Raw genomic sequence first — 21,167 nt, forward strand, 5'->3', positions numbered from 1 at the left:
ACATCAAAGGATGTAAACACGTTCCAGTAGAAACCCCAAAGTACAAGTAGGAACCTGAACATTAGCATACTATGTCTCCTTTAATCTCTTAGTATTAAAATCCCCAACATTACATTGTATTCAACTTGTCAAGAAATGCATTCATCTGAATACGTGTCATTAAATCAGCCGGTACCTCAGCATTGGCCAAAAGAATAACTTCTCACTCCGGTGATTTCGACTGAGCAGCCTTTTTATTATGCGACGGTATTGTTTATTTTGTGCAACACACATATCACAGCCACACATTCTGAACCTCCATAGAGTCTAATTTAGCATCCATACGCTGGCACGGAGCAATGTGTATCTCGATAATATGCTCCCATAGCTTGGGAGCATATTATCGAGATACACATAGCTAGTCAGTAAATATGCGCTCACTTTCAAGGAAGATGGCCTAATCCATACTCGGCTGTTGGCGGCTGATATGTTTGTTGTGTATGAAATATTTGGTGGGTTTCCCTGCCTTTTTTTTTTTTTTTTTTTTTTTTGATACCATAACACACAGCTCCAATCGATTGGTGGAGATTTAGTACCCGGAATGCTTCTGTGTTTGATGTACAAAAAAGTGTGTGTGTGTGCGTGTGTGTGCTGAAGATTGGCTGGCATTGCACTCCCACACATGGAAACACACAAACGGGAAACAATAAAAGCTTTTATTTCTGGCAATTTTAAGGATGACACTCGATGCTCTATTCAAATGCACAGAAGAAGAGAGACTGATGAATGAGCTAGCGTTTACTGTACTACTGCATTCCCTTCCTGTCCTCCTTTCTTTTACACCATGGACACCGAGGCCTTTCATATGACAAAAAAAAAAAAAAAAGACACTATGGCGGATTTATTCATGCTATGCAGCAACACAGTGACTCCCAAAAATAAAAGCACAAACAACAAAAATCCAAGAATAGATGGCATTTCATAGCCTAAACACATTCCTTTGATTCTTTCCGAGGCTCCCATCGCTACAAAATCCAATGAAAATGTGATTTGTTCGCCCCTTCCCTTTTTTCTTTTTTTTTTTTTCTTCTTATTTTATTGCACAAGCGTATTGCCGGGGCAACATGTCTCAGAGCTCGGTCCGCTTGAAGCAAGGTGCGGGGATGAAAATCAAGTTGCGTGGGGGAATACATGGTTTTGACACATGAATGAGTACAGCTCCATAGCCCTGAAACGGCCCCGGCTGACCCGCAGGAACAAACCAAGCAAGTCATTATCTCCCGAGACCAGAGTCGCCCCCCCCTCCCCTTTTGAAGTGTGTCGGATTCCCATCAATTTAATACGCTACCGCCGGTGCTCACATAGCGTCCCTGTTTCTTATGGACAGATTTGAAGACTAATCTCATACTTTAGGCCTAATACAATTAAATGGTATTGAACCAATGCGTTGCGCCATACATCACTTCCCATCCAGCGAGCCAATGGAGCGCCCCGTTTGCCGCAGGCCTGGGAGAGACACATGTGTCGGGGGTGAAAAGGTTATGATTGTGGCTTTTTGGGGCAGGGGCCAAGAATGGAATCTTGCAGCGAAAACTCAAGAACATTATGGAGTACATGTATATTCATCTGCTGCTACCAAGTCTTATTATTTCCTCGTCAGTTGCTTGTCATTTCAACAGGACGGATGTGACAGATTCCCTCGGGTGAAAACAAATAAAAGTCAAAAGGGAGGGAGGGGTGGGGGGTCTCATAAAGCAAAAGCCATAAACGAGCGCATGTTGCGACATACGCAGATCTCGTGTGTCGCGTGTTTATGGGCCTTGAAAGTTAAGAAAGGTGTCGGCAGACATAAAGTGAGGGAGAAGTAGAGCGCGATGAGTGCCAAAGATTGATGAACAAGCTATAACGCGAGGAACTAAATGTCTTGATGCGCTGATTTATAAATGATGAATTGAGCTTCAGTCATCAAGAGGGGAGGGGGGGGGGGGGGGGGGGGAGTAATGATGTGCCATTGAAATTATTCCACGTCCGTGTACATAGCGGCCACTAAAAAGACTTTTTTTTAAGGCGGTATTGAGCAGGCAGCTCAGCTGGTGGTTTCTTTGTCCTTCCCACAGCTCTCAGCTGGAATGACGTGGGACTTGTTTGGGGAAAAGCTCCCGTTACCACGGCGGCTATTCATAGACGAGCATTTCGTTTTTTTTTTAAAGATTTCAAAATATGACTTGGGAGACCTCAAACGTGGTCTAAGTCTGTGTTCAAGGTCTAGCCACGGGTCCAGCGGGTGGTTTTTTTTTCCGCCGTTGGCGTCGTCGTTTCGCGAGGAACCCTCCATCATTCTGCGCCTGCTGTCAGTGAGAGGCTGCACACTGTGCCCCGACAAGACAGAGAACATTCATAAAAGGTCCAGCAACGTCTCAGCAACCTTGACAGAATGCGGTGTGTGTGTGTGTGTGTGTGTGTGTGTGTGTGTGTGCGTGTGCCTCCGCAAACTTATCTCCAGAGACAGGAGTTGAGGGGAGTTCTGCTGTTCACAAGTAGCCTAAGAGCACCTGTCACATTCGCGGCGCAAAGACGTCAGTAAATCTGGCCGCTAATGTACCGCGGAATCTTTTTCTCTCACTCCCTCTCCCTTCCTCTGCCTCTAATATTAATGAACGTCGGCTGAATGCTGCCACGGGGCAAAGATAGAAACATGTTCTTTTCCACTATGCTAACATGAACAAGGTTATAGCTTCCTTATTCCGAGTGGAATTGGGAAGAAAACTTGGCTTGCAGAGGTTTATTGCAGAGCCATGGGTGAGCATTAGCAAAGTGATAGGCGGGAATTAATGACTTTATCCATTCAGAACGGTTATTATTGAAAGCTGAGCCAATGAACTTTCCAGCACCAGGCAAGTAATTCTCAGCTAAATGATTAAAAGCTGTAACGAAGGGAAATAGTCCACATAGTGCTTGAATAACAATGAGCATAACCAGTAAAAAAAAGAAAAAAAAGAAGCTTTTTCACTTCTTCCACCGAGTGGGAGAGCATACAAATGGATTTACGGCACATGAAACGTTCAGACTATTTTTAGAGGCCCGCCTTTGCCCGCAACTCAGAAGTTGTAGCAATGAAAGAAACTCTCTCGTCTGTATTTTTACACCCCACCCCCAAAAGAAATTGTGATAATGAGGCTTCGCCAGCGACCATGTGCCCATTACTATTTGATGCATCTGAGCACACACACACACACACACGCACAGCCTTTTCAAATACTACACTATATTCGATTGAGGGAATTCTCAAATTTCACGTGTACGTATGTGTTGCATATCGTCTCTTTCTTGACGCCCCTTATCGCCCGTTCTCCCGGCTCTCTCCGAGAGGGAACGCCATGATGTACTTGGCCTACATCCGGTTGTGATAGTCACACGGCTTCTCCGAGACGGCAGTCATTTGTTACTGTCCTTTTAATCATGCTAATGCAACCTCTCTCTCTCTCTCTCTCTCTCTCTCACTCGCTCTCTGTGTCCTATTCAAAGACCAGACGCACGGACACACAGATATTAAAGAAAAGAGAGCGAGAGGGAGAATGGAGCGCCCAAAAGTCCCTTAAGGCATATGAATATCTTAAGTGGAGAGTTCTATAACTCTGTATCTTTGAGTGCCTGTGGGCACACTTTACACTTGTCTGACACACACATATATATATATATATATATATATATATCCCCTAAATGTACGCAAACACCAGGCAAAGAGACGACGGAGATGCGACGGTATTGAATCAAATTAAGTGGTAATTTTGTACCGCCACTGTCTTTTCCCCTACTCTTTTTTTTTCCTTCTCTCGAGTGCTGCACTTTATTAGTATTCCGCTCAGACGTTGCTCCGCTTTCTTCTCCTTCTCTCCCATAGCCCCTCTCTCTCTCCTCCGGGGAGTTGAGCCCAGTGCATGTTAAGTGATGGGGCTTCAGAGTCTTACCGGCAGGGTTGTGGGTGCCACATAGCGCGCCGTGTATCGGGTAAAGGCGGAGAGAGAGAGAGGGGCCCCTTTCAGTAAATCCACCCACCCGTGTAAAGATGATCAATCTCATGAATTTGCCGATAGGGAGTCGTTGGCCGATCAGCAGAGACAGAGGCAGATAATGAGAGAAACGGGGGGCGGCTGGAGTGGGAAGGGGGTGGGAATTGAATGTGGGGTAGAGAGAGAGAGAGAGAGAGAGAGAGAGAGAGAGGGAGAGTGACTACAGAGAGGAAATATCAAAAGGTATTGAAGAGGAAAAATTTATTTTTTTGGAAAGATTGAGCGAGCGTGAGAGAACGGATTAGTGAAGACAAAAGAGCAGGTGAGCCTTGATGGACGGACTTGCCACGAAGGAAAGAATGTGAACATCGATGTCTCCTCAGATGGAAAAGGGAGGAAAGGAGAAATGGGCCATGTGTGTTTTCTTTTTTTTTCTTCTTTTTTTCTTCTCTCTCTTCCTTTCACGCTTTGTGTCCTCCGTCTGAAAGCCAGCGGCCCATTTTTTGGCGGCCGAGTGGAGCGAAGGTACATGTTTGGGGTTCTTTTTTTTTTGGTCAAGCGTGAGCAGGTCCTGGTGAGGTAGTGACAAGGGAAGGAGGGGCTGGGGGGGGGCGACCGAAAAAAGTACCCGGCCTGGTACAGCCTAAGGGTGATTCCTACACTACCAGGCAGATTCGTATGTAAATGTTATGGGACTCAACAGAGCGAGAGGCTGTCGCTCTCTGTTTGTTTGAGCGGACATGACGGGTCACGGGGAGGGGGGGGGGGGGGGGGGGGGGCATGAACACACTGGCTTTGACACATACATGAGGAAGGTTGCACTTAAATGCAATCCCGGAGAAAACTTTGGGGAGAAAAAAAAAAAAAGGGTCAATTGGGAGGACTTCACACGTATATGGAATCAAAACGAATGCTCGAGCAATCAGCGCCTCTTATTGCGAAAGTGCTTCTTGCTCTTTGATCAGCTTCATCACACACAGCTGCGGCGCCGTGACAAATATTACAGCAGCTTCCTGTATATTCAGCACATCAAGACAGGCCTGAACACACACACACACACACACACAGACACACACACGGGAACTCCCGCCCATGTCCGCTAACAATTCTGTGAAATAAAGCTGGCATTATTCAGCTGGAGTCTGAATAAGTGTGCAGCGCGTGTGACCTTAAAGAAGGGGAAGGTTTTTGAAGAACCGCGGCATAAGGAGAAGAAAGTGAATAATTCTTTTAAAGTGTAGCCTTGGGCATATTAGCATGTGCGCTAGCTATGGAGGGGAGAATTAAGCGTGGCTGTTTTTTTTATTTTATTTTATTTTTTTATTCTTCTTCTCCAGCGCTTTTAGCACACGCCGTTTGTCAGAGGGAGGCATCATCCTTTATCGGCACATTTCATGTTTCCCAGAGGACTCTGTGAAGCGGGTGATATTATTGAGGAGCGCTGAGCCTTATTAAATTCCCAAGCATATTACCAGTCTCTCTCTCTTTCTCTCTCTCGCTCTTAATTTGGTTGCACACTCCACCGTAGCTCAAGGAGCCCCCCCCCCCCCGTCCGCCTCTCGAGAGGAAACAAAGGAAGTAAATACATATAACTTTTATTTTTCAAGTATCGCTCATCAGGTATTAACACAGCATGTCCTTGCCGAGCAGCCGATCATCCTATGACTCGCACTGTGTCGATGCTGTGGACTGCTATCTCCTATTCTTGGGTGAGTTATTTTCCTCAAAGGACGGAGATAATGCTAATCTTTCAAACAGTGAACTGTATAGAAAGCAAATATTGGGAGTCATCAAAAGGATTTTTTTTTTTTATGTAGCTGTGTGTGTGTAGAAAGTGATACATCCAGTATTTTTTAGTTTGATGTAATATTACTATACTATTAATTATTTTTTTTTTCTTTCTTGAAAGCTTTCTCCGTGATAAGGGTTTTTCTTTTCTTTTCTTTTCTTTTTTTTTTTTTTTAATGGTGCCCAAAATGAGCCGGAGGCATGTTTCTGGTCTCTACAAAGTAGTGTGTAATGTGAGGGTGATAATGAGGGTGAAGTGACCATGTGTTAAGCGTACATCTCCATTGCCCTTGGACAGAGCCGGAAACTTCCGCAGCTCTCCCTTTCCCCACACTTCTTGTGACCGTCCGCCCGGGCGTATTTATCAAACGCAGCTTTTGCCATTTTTTCATGGCGCTGACACGGATGGCAACGCCTCCGTCTCCCTCGCTGCAATGCAAGCCGATTTAAATATGACCTTGCATGCAGCAAATTGGTGGAACGAGTTTGATTTTTTTTTTGCTGGAATGATGTGCTTTTTTATCTTGGATGTGACAACAGAATATGAATAAGAAAAGAGCAGTTGAGTCAGATTGGGTCGTGATGTTCATGAGGACTAGACGTAATGTGTTTACTACGAGTTTGGCTGCCAACTGCACTGTGTAATATGTCGACGGACTGTACAGCTGGCTATTTAAATGTACGTATACGTCGCTTTCTTTAGCAAACATATTGTCGTCGAGGCATCAATTGACAACCCGGCAGCTTCGAGATCCTTTTAGTTGCGTCATAATTGTGAGGGAAAAACTATTTATATGCGGTTTTGTGTAGGCAGCAGACGGGACAGCCGTTAAACGGTGACGTCGCTGTGCGTCCACGCGTGTGAATCGGTGCCGAAGGTGTCCATCCGGGGTTGGGGGGGGTGGGGGGGACAGCACGCAGACGGGAGCGAAGGCCCTTGAGGAACGCCGCCGCGTCCCATCACACGTGAGCCACGCTGCGTTTCGTTCACGCGGGGAGAACCAGGACGGCCTTCGAGAACCTCGTCATCGTATACGTGCGAGAGCGTCCGTCAGACGCGGCTGTCGGGAGACTGCTTGATGCCATGAAAATTTGATGCCGAAAATATCCTGTCGGCGCTGCATATTTAATGGTGATCCACGCAGATGGAGGAATTACCATGCGAGCGCTCCCTGTGTAGCCCCCCTCCTCCCGACTACTTTGCGCCTCCAGGCCCGGACTCAGACGTGGACCGGAAAAAAGTTCTGTTTTGTCTCTTGAAACCTTGTCGGTGAGGACTGACAGCTCACAGGCCACCGTTCAGCATACACAAACACTCCATCACGGGTCACTCCACCGTGGTCTGCTGTGTGTTTTTCTACTTCTGTCGGGAAGATGAGTCTGGCCTTTGGGCCTTGATTGCCCTGATCTGCAGTCAGACCCGCACTTCTCCCACTGGTGATTGATATTTGGAGACAATTGTGGGACAAAAACTGTTTGAGTTCTGACGCTCATGAAAGACCCATCAGGTCGGTCGTCGATCGATGTGAATAAATATTTCCCACAACCCAGAAGCATGAGAATCAAGAGCGGAGGGGAAAAGAGGCAGACGGAGGGAAGAGGGGGGGGGGGGGGAATCAATTGGTTGAGCGCTTTGCTAAAAAGATGGTGATGGCGGTGTGGGTAGAGGGTGCAGATGGGGGGGGAGGAGGGGCGGGGAGTAGGCCTGTCAAGCTCGGTGAATAATGAAGCATGTTTTTCCGAGCTTCAAAGGCAAAGGAGAAAAGGCACGGGGAAGTTGCGTTACGAACTCCATGTCATCGAATGTCAAATTAATTTGAGTATCATACAAGCCCGGAAAATAATGTACAGAATGATGTGGCGAACTTGGGGCTTTTGAACTCTTCAAGTATTAATTCACCATCCTCAAGAGTCTCTTTAAGGTGCAATCGGTAGACTAATACTTCCACCAAATATCTGCCGGGGCTTTCAAGTACCGCCAATCAATGCCGCTGCATTACAACCTCTGGTCTCTGAATTAAACCTTTTTGAAATAGGCAGTTTGAACCGGTTCGGAATAAGAGCTTTAAATGCGCCCCACTTCACATCGCACCGTGTAGCTAATGTTCGCCACATAAGCTATGCTAGTTAACTGTTTTTACAATAACTATGCGGTGATGCCAACTCATCTTATCCGGTGTGCGTGCTTTGTCGAGACGTCAAGTGGATGCACTGAAATCGTTCAGACGCGACGCTTTTGTTCTTGAAGTGATGAAACATGGTTTCAAGTTCCGTGATTCCATTTATATCCCACATCCAACCATTTCCAGCCAAGATAAGAGAGGATGAGTGTCCATATTTCAGAGTCTCTGCCCACCTGTCCAAACCTCACCCACCCACGATATGAATCTCGTTCGCCCCGTCTCTTTGCCTCACTCACACTCTCGTTATTTTGATTGGGGATCCATTTGGTTTGAATGGACTCATTTTGTCAGTCAGAATCGGAGCAGGGAGACTGAAGAGGGAGAAATGGGCAAGGCTGCCGCTGCTTTGATCCCTCCCGACAGGCAGCGTGAAAAGTGCATTTCATAAAGGATGTTCGCCTGTGATGAGCCTGCCAGAGTGACAAATTTGGGCCCCTGGTGCTTTAAATAATACACTGCGTATTGCTGCAGCCATGGCGCTGTAGTTCTATATTGCTCAACTGGTCGGCTAAAAAAGGGCGTGTGTTGAGGGGTTGAAAGAGAGGCGGGCTTATGGTGACTCGAATCCAGGGCCGGGTTTCGCTCCCAATCATCTATCTTTTCCTTGTTTATCCACGTGATAAATGTGAACGTTAATGCGAAAACGTGCTTTTTCGAGCGTCCGCTTGCATTTCACAATCGAGATTCGGAGCTCCAAGGAGAGGACGCGACTTAAGAGTGATGACTGAAAAAGAGCCTTGTTGTCTTCCCTGTGGCGTTTGTTTGCCAGGAAAAAAAACGGAATCGTGCAGTGATCGATGTTTAAGATGCGGCGCGCCACTGCCGCTGACACCCCCTTAAGCTGGTGAAGCGGGGGGGGGGAGGAGGAGAGAGAAAGAGGAGAGGACGGTGAAAAATGTTCAGATGGGCTTCCTTCCTCCTTCACGGCGAGTAATCTGACCCGACGCGGGAAGTGCACACGCAGCTTGTATGTTGTTGACACATACATGCATGCATGGGAAAAAATAAAAGGGTGACAAAAATATGTACATGCATTACTGTGTTCAAAGTATTATTTCGGTATTTATGATGCCGTAAATGTACAGAAAAGTAACACTCCCTCAAGAGAAGATTAGGTGTTACTTTTCCCCATAATTAAGAAATCGTAAGAGGAAAATTCTGGACCGCGGTGCACTTTCAAGTCAAAGATGGAAGCGAATAGGGAAGGTGACGGCACAGGAGGGAACAAACTGTGGCCTATCTGTGAGAGCGTCTATAATCCAGGACACCTTGGCATTATCGGGCCGCATCGCTCTGAGCTTCTGCCTGAGCCAGAGTGGCTGGATAGTGTTTAAGGCACTCGAGAAATCCAAGATCACAGATCTCGACCGAGCTCCCGCGCCACTCGTTGCGGGGGACCGAGCCAGATATCCGGTGACGTCTTGGCATCGTGTATGTCGTGCACATATTCGTGTACACGGGACTGGTATGCAAATGGTGGCGATCAAGACTCCCTGAGCAGATGTCTGGCATGTCGGATGGGTCCTTCATGCTGTCAGAGAGGCCTTTGCTCAAACACTGTGGGAGGTTGTTTTTGGTGTGCGTTTCTTTACACCTGAGAGAGGCCCCCTGGTCAGACTCAAGGATACATTAAAGAGTTTCTTGAAAACCTATTTGCTGACTGGCACATCCTTTTAGCCCTTTCATCAGGGGCCATTTGATGCAGTTTGTTTTTAACCTTCCCAGCAGGTGCACTGTAAGGAAAATTCTCTAAAACCTTTTTGATCGCTTGTTTGGTTACCCTGGTCATAACACTGTGAAGCTGTGTCCAGGAGTGTTATCACGTCCCTGTAGCCTAATGGAGCTCGAGGGGGGATAGAAGTCAGATGGGGAAGATGACCAAGAGTACAATCACAAAAGGGTGAAGGGCAGCTTTTTTTTCTTCAGGTGCTTGGTCACTGCGAAATGTACACCATTTCGGTCCCCTAACATTTTTTAAATGATATACATACATACTAAAACTTAACGTGACATTTCACCCCAAAGTCAGACACACACACACACACATGCACTATTTCTCCAACTAGATCAGCAGGACTTGATCAGATCAGTTTTTCTCAGAGCTTTGAGGTTAAAACACAGGAGTTCATCGTGTTTCGTGAACCCGTTGAAGCTCAGACAAACAAATCCCTCCGAATAACATTGGGCCCTTTTTCGGCCTTGGAGCGGTGCCCCCCCCCTGTGCCTGTTCATGAACCGGCGTGCGGAAAAAAAGGTGAGAGCCGCTCCCTAGAGGTCAGCATAATTACCCGGACCACATTTCCACCACTATCTCTCCATTAAGGTCGTGACTCGCCGTGCCCAGCTCGCTCGGGCCTACAACGTGCTAGCAGCCGAGAGCTAATTGCTACGCTCGAGGATGGTGGGCGGTGGGTGTCAGCTGACTCACAAGCTAACTAGCTAGCCCGCTGCTGGTAGCTACCTGTCACAAGTGGAAGCGTCAGTTTAGATTCTAGGTGCTAAGGGAGAACATTTCGCACTGTGAGGACAGACTACAATTTCTGGAGTTGTGCTTCTGTGTTTTGGAAACGGAAGTTACGCAACGCATCAATACAACATTATTTTGTGACGTGTAGGTCGTGCTAAATTTAGGACATAAAGAAATTTGAATGCAATTGAGTTGCCAGTGTTATGAGTGTCTTTGCCAAGTGGTGTTATACTTTTTGCATACGCTGCTTAGGGCGCAACATGACGTATGCGCTGTGTTGTCACCATTCATTTTAACGGCATACGATAAAAAATTCCATACGTTGGAAACTACCGCCGGTCATCTTGGAAGCGCTGCCCCTCTCTCCTGATAGACCTACAGTAGTATGTCTAGGCCTCTTATTAGTACGATCACAGACTTTATTTTTCTCTTTTTTTTTTTATTTTAGGGTAGGGGATTTAATCGAAATTGTATTTTGACAAATAACCATTTAATGGTGTAAAACAGGCTATTGTGTGAGTGCGCCTGCGAGTGTGCGATAAGAGTAACAGTGGAAAAGAAGCAATGACACTTCCTTTTCTAAAGACTGGAGAGAGCAAGAGAGTGTGCAAGTGTGTGTGTGTGTGTGTGTGTGTGTGTGTGTGTGTGTGTGTGTGTGTGCGTGTGTTTGGGATGGATAGTTGGGGGGGAGGGGGGTTTGAGAGAGAAAGAATTAACAATAAAAACAACACATTTCTTTAACTGATTTAACCCGTCGCTCACACACGCTCGCAGTAGCTCCAGTAAGCCCTACCATTTTCTACACACCCACCAGCCCTTCATCCCTGTGCTGTGTTTGTCTTATCAAATAACACTGTGTGCTTGTCTTCTTGTCCGTGCTTGGGAATGCTGAGCATCCACACACACACACACACACACGCACACACACACACACACACAGGCTTTACACACGCTGCATGGTTGATGTCAGGTTGAAAATGAGCACAGAATGCCATGATGTTTTATCGGCTGCATGTGTGCACCATAGCAGAGAGCGGCTAGTGCTAATCCTTGCGGGTCTTCCAGAGTATTCCGCATAAAGCTCGGCGTGCCATGCCGGAGAAAACTGCACATGGTGCTGTATTCTATATACTGCAATGTTTAAAAAAAAAATGTTTTAAGCATACATGAATTACATACACACATGTATGAGTTGTAGCCTCTAAAAGGTGATTGTGCATCGAGGATAAGCCTGATGGGGGGACACACAAATGCCTTTTTTGTTTTAAGATGCGTGTGGAGTAGAGTGGTTTCGTGTGTGTGTGCGTGGCAGGAAGCCAGCACCATCGCTCTTATTAGCAGAGTGGATGAGTCTCTCGGCTCCTCTCCTCTCCACATCATCCCGCCGTTGTTCCACTTATAGATAAGGCGAGGGGGTCAGAAGTGATCAGAGGACGCAAACCTGTGCCTGTCTGCATTTGTGCGTACCCGAGATTGAGAAAATATGCTACCGGTTAGCACGACAACCCACCGCCGTACGAGAAGCTTCGCCCCTGCACTTGTGAGCGCGCATACGCATGCAAGATGAATGAGTGCGCACAACATGCAGGGACATTTTTATTTATGGAGCTCCTCGGCTTGAGTGCTGACTTCTTCAAATGGGCAGAGAGAGAGGTTGAGACCCGGAGAGGCAGCATGCGTGCAGAGGGGAGGGAAGAGTGCAAGCCGCATTTGGTAATTGGCTGAGAGATCGTCACCAGAATGAAATTATGCTAGTTAATCTCTCCTCAATTAATTACCTCGGGAGCAGGCCGCAGTGCATTCATTATTCCAGAAAGAGTATTGACCCTGCTGGAAGAGGGAAGCGGCCATATCATACCCATAATGCCTCGAGTAATCCTAAAGCTAGTGAAGGAATAGGCAGCAGCTGAAAGAGGGAGAATGGAAAGGAGGCGATGTCATCATCTACATTCATATAGTCGAGAAAAGTTATCCTAAAAGTACATGATAGTGGCCCTGATATATGTGGATTTTTTTAATGCTTTTCCACATGGAGGTTGGGTATCGAGAAAAAGGGATGGAAAGGGAGGTGACACCTCATTACTAAACTCGATCAGGGCTCTGTATCTTTTCCCTCAGTCACTCCCTCTCCCTCTCCTTTTGGTTTTCTTTGCAGCCAGTCTGGGGGGTATATGTGTGTGTGTGTGTGGGGGGGTGGGGGGGGGATCATCCAGATCATCCCCTTAGTTGCCATTGCCAAGCAGTAAATACTTCAAGAAGCTCAGAAGGCAGACAATAGATAACCTGCTGCCACGTCACAACAAGCGTTTCTCTAGCTCGTGACAAGGTGTTGTTTTTGAACGGCAACGTTAAATTCCCGGTCTAGCAGAAATAAATAGGTGTTTTCCGACTTGAGGAAGCAGCATGGCCTCCCATGCTCCCGGGGAGGTCTGCCAAGGAGATGGACATGGCCGCCGGCGGCTCAGAATGGCTCCAGTGCAGCATCGAGTCGTGCAGTATTTCTCATGTACAGAAGAGCGGTGCTAAAAAGAGACGGAGAACGTGTCATTTTCTGGTCCTTTTTTTTTTTTTTTTTTTAATAAAAAAAATGGCCGATCCTAACTGCACTAAACGGGATTACTGTGCCACTGAAGAAATCTCCATCGCTGACGTGATTGCAATCAATTAATGTGGTCGCTGGCGGTGCGCGCCATGACTTGCGTTTTTCAAAAGGTCACTGCTCCCCAGGACTCTCCTTTTTTGTTCTTTTTTTCCTTCTCATCTGCACCACTGCGTATGCCTTTCTCTCTCCCGTCCCTCCTTTTAATTGTCTGGCAAACATCTCAGCAAGAGAAAGACAAATACCCTTCTTTTTTTTCTCTCGTGGATATCGTTCCACCTGAACCCCGCCGCCGTTAATAATTTAGCAGCTATTCTTCTTCTCGACGCTCCTACGTTTCCCCCCTTCACCTCTTCTCTTCTCCTCCCTCCATATCCTTCCCTTTGGTTCCCCACAGCCACCCTTTAGTGTGTGTGTGTGTGTGTGTGTGTGTGTGTGTGTGTGTGTGTGAATTCAGAGCGAGAGTCTGTCTGTCTTTGATGCCGAGGACCTCTCGGCTTTGAGGCGATGCCACAGGGGCCCTGCAAATCGAGACACAGTGAGACTCGCTCTTACGCCGTAATTAGTCGGCAAGTTCCACCTAATTAAATGGGACCCTGTTTGAGGCGAGAATGTTTAGAAAGTGAGCAAGACGACCGCGTGGAGCTGCATTTGCCTGCCGTCTTCCGTTTGACTTTCATACCTATCCCGGTCTCGCTTTTGTTTTGTTTTTTGTTTTTTCCTCGCCGTCTCTCAGCATCACTTTTCATTTGCCTCCCTTTCTTTCTCCGCTCCCATATTGTCACGTAGGCCTCCGAGTATTTCCAGCAGCTGTTTTTTTTTTTTTTTTTTCCTTTCCTTTTCCAGGATAAATATTTCATTCTCCTTCCCTCAGCCCACACGGGAGTAATCCGTGTGACACCCGGCGATGTACGCTGTCATCTTCACGCTGATTGCTCCTGCCGCGTGAAACAGATCTGTCCGAACGGGCGGGCCTTTGATGAAGGTTTGCGAGGCAATCGCCAGCCCATTTCCAAGCCGGACCTCGCCGTACGTTCTGCCCTCACCCTGAAAACCTTCTCCTCTCTTTTGTCTCCATCGAGAAGATGTGCAAATGTGTGTCTCCACGTTGGAGCCATGTGAAGCTTAAAGTGTTTTTTAGTTTCCCCTAATGCAGGGGATGTGACGGTAGGTGTGTTAGATTGAGTTAAATGAGGACGATGGTGGCGCTGGGCGTCGACCCCGAACACGGGACTGTATTGTCGGGGAGATAATTTGAAGCGTTGAACGGGCTAAATGGAGGTCTTTGGGTTGATACGGTAATGCGAGCGCCGCTACCGGGATTTATTTACAGCACAGTGCGTCTTTGTTGTCAAAGTTCCCTTTCATCATCAACTCTCTCTTCTTCTGTCCTTTCCTCCCTGCTCCTCCTGTCTTTGCTAATGTCCTCAATTCTCTCTCCTCTCCCTCCTGTCTCCCCGACTCTCCTCTCCACTGCTCTCTTTGGCAGTGTGTTTGGCCTGTGACGGCCCAGAGGCAGCCATGCTGTCTTCTCCACTCAATCTGCCGCTTCCCTTCTCCCAGGCCCTGACCCCGCTATACTCGGCACACGCTCTCTCTCCCTCTTTGTCTCTCTTTCTCTCGCTCCTTTTTTATTCTCTTCCCATCCCTCCCTCTTTACATCATCCCCGTCTTGACCCTGTCCCGAATGCCCTCATCCTCCCTTTTCTGCTCTGACCCCTATCTGCTGTCCGGCCGACTCCAATGTCCGTCAAAGACACGCGGACACATCACCTCTGCTTTGTCTCCTCTTCCCTCCTCAGTCTCCCTTTTTTTTAACTTTCTTTTCATTCCGCCCTCCACCCCTCCCCTCCGCTGTTTTGGGTTGAATCTGCCGGCAGGAAAAAGAGAGGGCGAAAGGCCGCGGCGTTTCATAGCGAAATATATATAGAGAGAGAGGGAGGAAGTGATGGTGCGTGGGACCGCACAGCTCAAGAGGGAAAGTGGCGCTGACGTAGATGAATGCGGACTGGCGAGGGGACTTGCTGACATGCAGTGAAAGCACAGTGTGCCGTACTACGACGCAAAACGAAAACACACAAAAGTGTCACTCTATAAGCCTCCATTTTCTTTTTTCTCCCCCCACCCCCCTAAACCACTGCAACATCTTTAGCGGGTGCTAAAGAAGCCGCATCAAATTGCTACTGCACCCCGGCAGCGGAGGTTCTTTTTGAAATATCCCCGAGTGTAAGCTAGTCAGCTGATAGGGCGGCTGACTAGCCAATGGCCCACTTTCAGCCTGCGTGCACAGCCGGGGAAAAGTCTTCACCGTCGAAACAGTGTGAGGCGCAAACATCTGGAAGCCTTCTTTTGAGTAGATGTAAAAAATAAAAAATAAAAAAATAAATAAAAGGGCTAATGGCTTGCGTCGAGCGTTGGGCCATTATGAGCACCGGCTAAAAAGCTCTTCTCTTCCAGCGATGCAGAAAGCGGGGGCCGGACTGCGCCACTTGTTTTGTGGCTCCGGATCCCCAAACAACAAGGCCCGAGCCCCGGGGGACGTAACCCGGTACGGAGGGTCTCCTTGTTCAGGCTCTGTGTTGCAGGGAGGCTTTTTAATACACAGCCGGGTGACCCACTTTGTATTGTGTTGCGTTATGGTTCATAGTGTGAGCTCGCGGGATGTTTGTGAATATGTAACAAAAAGCCTCCCACAGTGCTCTTTGGGCCTTTCTTTGATGACATTTTCTACGTCCTGATTTCTGCATCGGGTCTTGAAAAGGGTCTATGGATATTTTTGGAAGCCACGATGCGTGACCTCTCCATAGAAATACTTGAAACAATTACAATAGATTTTTTTTTTTAATCATGCATCATTTTCTTTTATTCTGCAGACTTGCATTCTCGAATTTAATGTGAACTTTGAATGAAATAGGCTAGCGAAGGTGTACAAGCAAATGTGACGAGTGATGTTTCTTTCTATCCTTGTGAAAATCAATAATAATCTAACTATTAGAAGTAATTTAGCATTACACACCGCTATAAGACAACTCAAGCATACTTAATTTTTGTACTCGTATTTACGGCCCAACCTGAGGGAGGGAGGTGACTCTCGTGAAGATGGAAAAAAGAGGAAAGAATCCAGCATTTTTGCTTCCATATAGCGGTCCAGTTCATTAGCTCTGCGGGAAACGTCTTCATTTTGAGCAAAGCCTACCGAGTCAATGGAGCGCGGCGAGGAAATAATCAGCCTCCTTTCAGTGCGGACAACACACAGAGCGCCGGCTAACAACCTCGGCGGCTCACCGCGCACGGCGCCGCAGACGTGATGCCCGTAGGTCGGGGCCGCTTACCCGCGAGAGCCGGCGGAAGAGAGAGGTCGTCCCCGCTGATTTTTTTTTTTAATGTTACTTCTGCCACAGTTTGTCTGAACTTGACTGGCGGGTTGAGGAGGCAATTGGATAAGCATTCAGGAGCAGGGGGGGGGGGGGCGCCGCGGGACCGCCGTGAGAGCCGCCGCCGTGCATTGTGGGTAGCCCGATGGCTCAATCGTATCGGCGAAAATGAGCAAGACCATCAGTACCTAGTAGCCACTTGTCTCTTTGATGGCTGTGTTTGTCAAGTCGAGACGGAGGAGAAGGGAGGCTCTCCTTCCCGTGCCATGATCCATGGCCACCGCTATCATTTCCACCACATCAGCTGGCATGTTCACCATTTGTGATCACCGGTGCATCCGTCTGTGTTTCTTGCCATCTCATTTATTCAACTTGTTTTACGTTTCATTGCACCTCGACTGTTTGCAGCTGACAAATGATGAACAGTTATTTTTATATTCATATAAAGCTGCTGCCTGAGGCTTTGGCTATATATATATATATATATATATATATATATATATATATATATATATATATATATATAGACTGGCACTCATTAGCTGATGTTTTACAAAGGTAATTTGTGTCACGAAAATGGATTCTAATGAGTATTTATTTTTTTGGGCTGCACAAGAATGGCCCGATGTTTTTGCTAAAAAGAAAAAAGAGGCATTCGTAGCGAGAGTGATTTAGTTTCTTGTGATTTAAAACCCTCCGATCGGTCGTACGTTCTTTTATTCCGATCTTTTTATTGCGACCTATCCCTTTTGCTTGCGGTCCTCAGCCCCGTGTCTGCTCTGCATGGTACGGTTTCTGTTTGCGACAGTTTCAATGCTGCTTAAGGTTTCTCATACAGTGTGTGTATATATATATATATATATATATATATATATATATATATATATATATATATATATATATATATATATATTGCAAATATTGCAAGTGCGATACATAAAGAGTGATTTCTGTTCTATTTTGTCTTTTACAGGAGAAAAAGAGCATTAAAAGTAAGCCATGGTTCAAACTTTTTTTTTTTGTATGTGGGCAAAGGCATGCTTTTGGCTTGGTTTGCACTCACCCTCCACTTTTGCTTTATTTTTGGTTTTCCATACTTTCATGAATAAATTACATCTAACATAGCATCTCTATAACATCGGCACTCTTATTAACTCTTTGTAATGTCATACGGATCCTACAGTTTTTATCTTATATTGAGCTACTCAGCTTCTTTTTTCTTCTTCTATATTTGTGATAATTATCTTCCACATATGGCACTGAAACAAACAGTAGTCGAGGACAGTAGCGTATCTGTCAAAACAGTTTTCCTTGTAAGCACATAATTTGCTTTCCCAAATAATACAGTAGACATCGTTAATCTGAGGCCAGCTTCCAGCTAGGTAATTGGTTAAGAACCCTATTAGTGGATTTAAGAGGATATCGGGGTGCTTTAGCCAGACAAAGCTATTAAGCTACTTAGATCAGAATGTGATTGCCGTCTGTCAATCACCAGATAAGGAAACACGGTCTTTTTTTGGTACTCACATCTCACAAACACAAACACACACACACACACACACACACACACAAATACACAGAGCAGGCCCAGTTGTGCATCTTACATTTTAGATCATGGCAATCCGAACTCCTCCCCCCCACCCTCCTCCTCCTCCTCCTCCTCCTACTCTCAGCACAAACACGTTTTGAAGCATGACATTATTTCAACTCTGATTCACGCTACTGTTTTTTAGTTTGAGGCTGTTGTCGTAGCCAGTGGAGTCTTCTTTTCATTGGTGTTTTCCGTTTCTGTCATGTGGTATGGGTTTCTGCATGAAAAACAAATGCAATTCTATCCGTCGGAGCTACATTTATCTCCACGAGCGATAACAGTCAGAAGTTGCATTGGCTGTGACAATCGGTCGCCTGGGAACCATCGTGACCGTTCTTTTTTTTAATTTTTTTTTAATACATATTGTTTTAAACCTTCTCCATTAACATTTAGATGCTGTGATGACCTCATTAGGGAGAAAATACAAATTCACGCATCTAATGAAGGAATTCATGACCATTTGACACATACCAACACCAAACACTAAGTGCTAGGAAAAATATGCATCCATGTTAGTTATTATCATTAAATATCCCACTTTAATAGAGCAAACAGTGTCTTTAACTTAGCTTCTTCTCCTTCTGCTTCCTCTAGACTCTCGGCCCTTGCCTGACGTAGCCATGACCGGCAAGTGCACCCGGGAATGCGACGAGTACGGCCACTCGGACTCCTGCTGGATGCCTGTGCGCACGTCGCCCGAGCGACGGCCATCAAAGTCAACCACCACCCCTCAACAACCAAAGCTTTCCACTTTCATGAGCGGCAACGGCAGCAGCAGCAGCAGCAGCGGCAGCAGCAGCAGCAGCGGCGGCAGCGGCCCCGCCGAGCCCGGCAGCCAAGAGACCCTCGCCATGGCCGCCATGGCCAACGGAGACCCCTCCGCCGCCGCGCACATGATCGGCGACCGCAATCGCAACCTGCTCAACAAGAAGATGGCTTCCTCCTCCTCCTCCTACGAGGCCTTCGGCTCGCCTTCCTACGGCTCTCCGGGAAGTGGGGAGGAGACGCTGCGCCACCCCACCGAGGAGATCCCGCTGGCACCTACTGGGGAGTACAAGCCGACATCCTGCGGTACTCTGACTCGACGGGAGGTGTACCTGTGAGCGCGAGACACAGCCGCTGTGCCACGACACGTGGCATTCAAACGCAACACTAGGCATAGTTGGTACAGCTCTAGCGGCTTTTAGCCACCCTTGTTCTGCAAGGAAGGACTAAACTTTCTCCAAAGACTTTTACGACGGCTCCTTAATAAAAATCTAAGTGGCTACACAAACACCATTTTTGAAGTGCTATTTCCGGCCATGACCTGGAAGACAGGAGGAGGAGGAGGAGGAACTTTTGAGGGGCAGTGTGACGGGACATGGAAGGAGGCTGTTCTACTGGCGAGTCGGGCTCATCGGACACAATCTGCTGCTTGACAGTCAATCTGTACAATAATCAACTCATTTTACATATACAATACATGCATGCATCCCCCCCCCCCCCCCCCCACACACACACACACATCTCCCACGAAGGCCCCATTCCCCTCGAAAATGACACTGTACAAAAAGAGACAATTTCTTTTTTCCGTTTTGTGTTTTTTTTTTCTTTTCTAGAAACAAAGCTGTACATGTGGACTATTTTGACTTCAAAGTGTGTCTGGTTATGCCTTCTTTTTTTCTTTTTTCGAAGTTTCAGAACACTGCTCCCGGGCTGCAACAATATATTGGACATAATGGTCTTTCTCATACGCTGCCGTCCGTGGATTCCGTCACCGAGACACTTGTGTGTGTGTGTGTGTGTGTGTGATTTTAAAGTTGCTCAATAGCAGACCAAAACTCAACCGCGTTCAAATCTTACAAGGACTTGAAGCTTTAAATACTCAGCCCAGAAAACCACACCCTTGTGTCAGTCCCCTTTTCTTTTCTTTTTTTTTAAAATGGAGATTCTTGGCCAGACATGGGAGCCGATGGAATTTGCTGCAACTCCTCGTTTCAGACGACACAACGCCACTGGTACGAGGAACTTCTGATGACTGACGCTCACCTACCAGTGGGCCCTCTTTGTACATAAACATTGGACCACAACGGGCGCTAACTGCTTTCGTTCCCTTTGGTCTCGCTACCTTTCCTCCGGTCTCTCGTCCTTTTTGATTGGCGAGGTTGAGACCAAACCCCTCTTACTAGATGCAAAATTGCCGCATCGGCTGGAAAAGCATGCGAGCACATGGCCGTGGATATTCGAATCACCTCAGTTGGATGCTACTGTGTACGTCACGTTGTAATACTTACCCCCGTTTTTTTTTTTTGTGTATACGAACACACACACACACACACACACACACACACACACACAGAAGCAGATTCATTTAACTGAGGCCAAGGGCACTGCTGGACTAAAAGTCCTGGGTAAGCACAGTGTGTCGTACCGAGATTAAAATTATGAAGGTGCAAATTTAAATGGTATGTGTGTACGTTCCCGCTATGCAGTACATAGTGTGTGTTTGTAGGCTATATTTAGTGTATACTGTAGATGTACACCGATAATAGGATTAGAGGGGCGTAAACATGGCCTAGCTGATCCTAAAACAGCTGCAAGGACATCTTTTTACTGTTATTTCTTTCTTGTTGTGTGATAGACTGAGCAATAAATATCATAATGTACACGTGAACGACAAGCATCAACTTCTTTTTCACCTCTACTCAAGCCTTCAAGGTTACATTAACCCACACGTGGCTGTCCAAGAGTCCTTTTTTTTGTCTTCTTTTTCCTCGCACTAGTGGATTGTGCTTTTTCCATATTACGTGGCGACGGCATCTTTGAGCATGAATGTAACAATCAGCTCAACGGAGAACAATCAAAACGCAACGTCTCTGATAACGGGGAGTTTTGTTTGATTGGAGGCTGAGAAAAAAAAATATATTGGTGTCAAAGTGAAACCAAAGCTTCGCGAACCAGGACGAAGCATTTCCTTCATTACACACACACACAGAAAAAAAATAGCTTTTGTATTAGTTTTTTTTTTTTTTTTTAGTTGCTTTAAGTTTAAATTACATTTAATGGATTTTCTCATTGAGATAAGAATGTGATGTCTCAAACGAAAACATCCATTGTGTATCTTTTGAGCTGACCACTAACACACAGACACATGACAATGTTGAGATGTTGTGCCTCCCCTGTCTACAGTGATGTTT

At 46.5% G+C, this 21,167-nt stretch overlaps 1 protein-coding gene across 1 annotated transcript in view; it reads left to right on the top strand.

The window, feature by feature from the left end:
• Window positions 1-19,455, top strand: part of LOC117748134 (putative protein TPRXL) — a 50,774-nt gene extending 31,319 nt beyond the window's left edge. The window contains exon 3 of the mRNA XM_034557766.1: window positions 18,586-19,455. Within this exon, the coding sequence (XP_034413657.1) occupies window positions 18,586-19,094 (509 nt within the window). The 3' untranslated portion in view covers window positions 19,095-19,455. The remainder of the gene's footprint in view (window positions 1-18,585) is intronic.
• Window positions 19,456-21,167: the final 1,712 nt, after the last annotated feature.

This window comes from Cyclopterus lumpus, chromosome 18 (assembly GCF_009769545.1).
Source record: "Cyclopterus lumpus isolate fCycLum1 chromosome 18, fCycLum1.pri, whole genome shotgun sequence".
Lineage (NCBI taxonomy): Eukaryota > Metazoa > Chordata > Actinopteri > Perciformes > Cyclopteridae > Cyclopterus > Cyclopterus lumpus.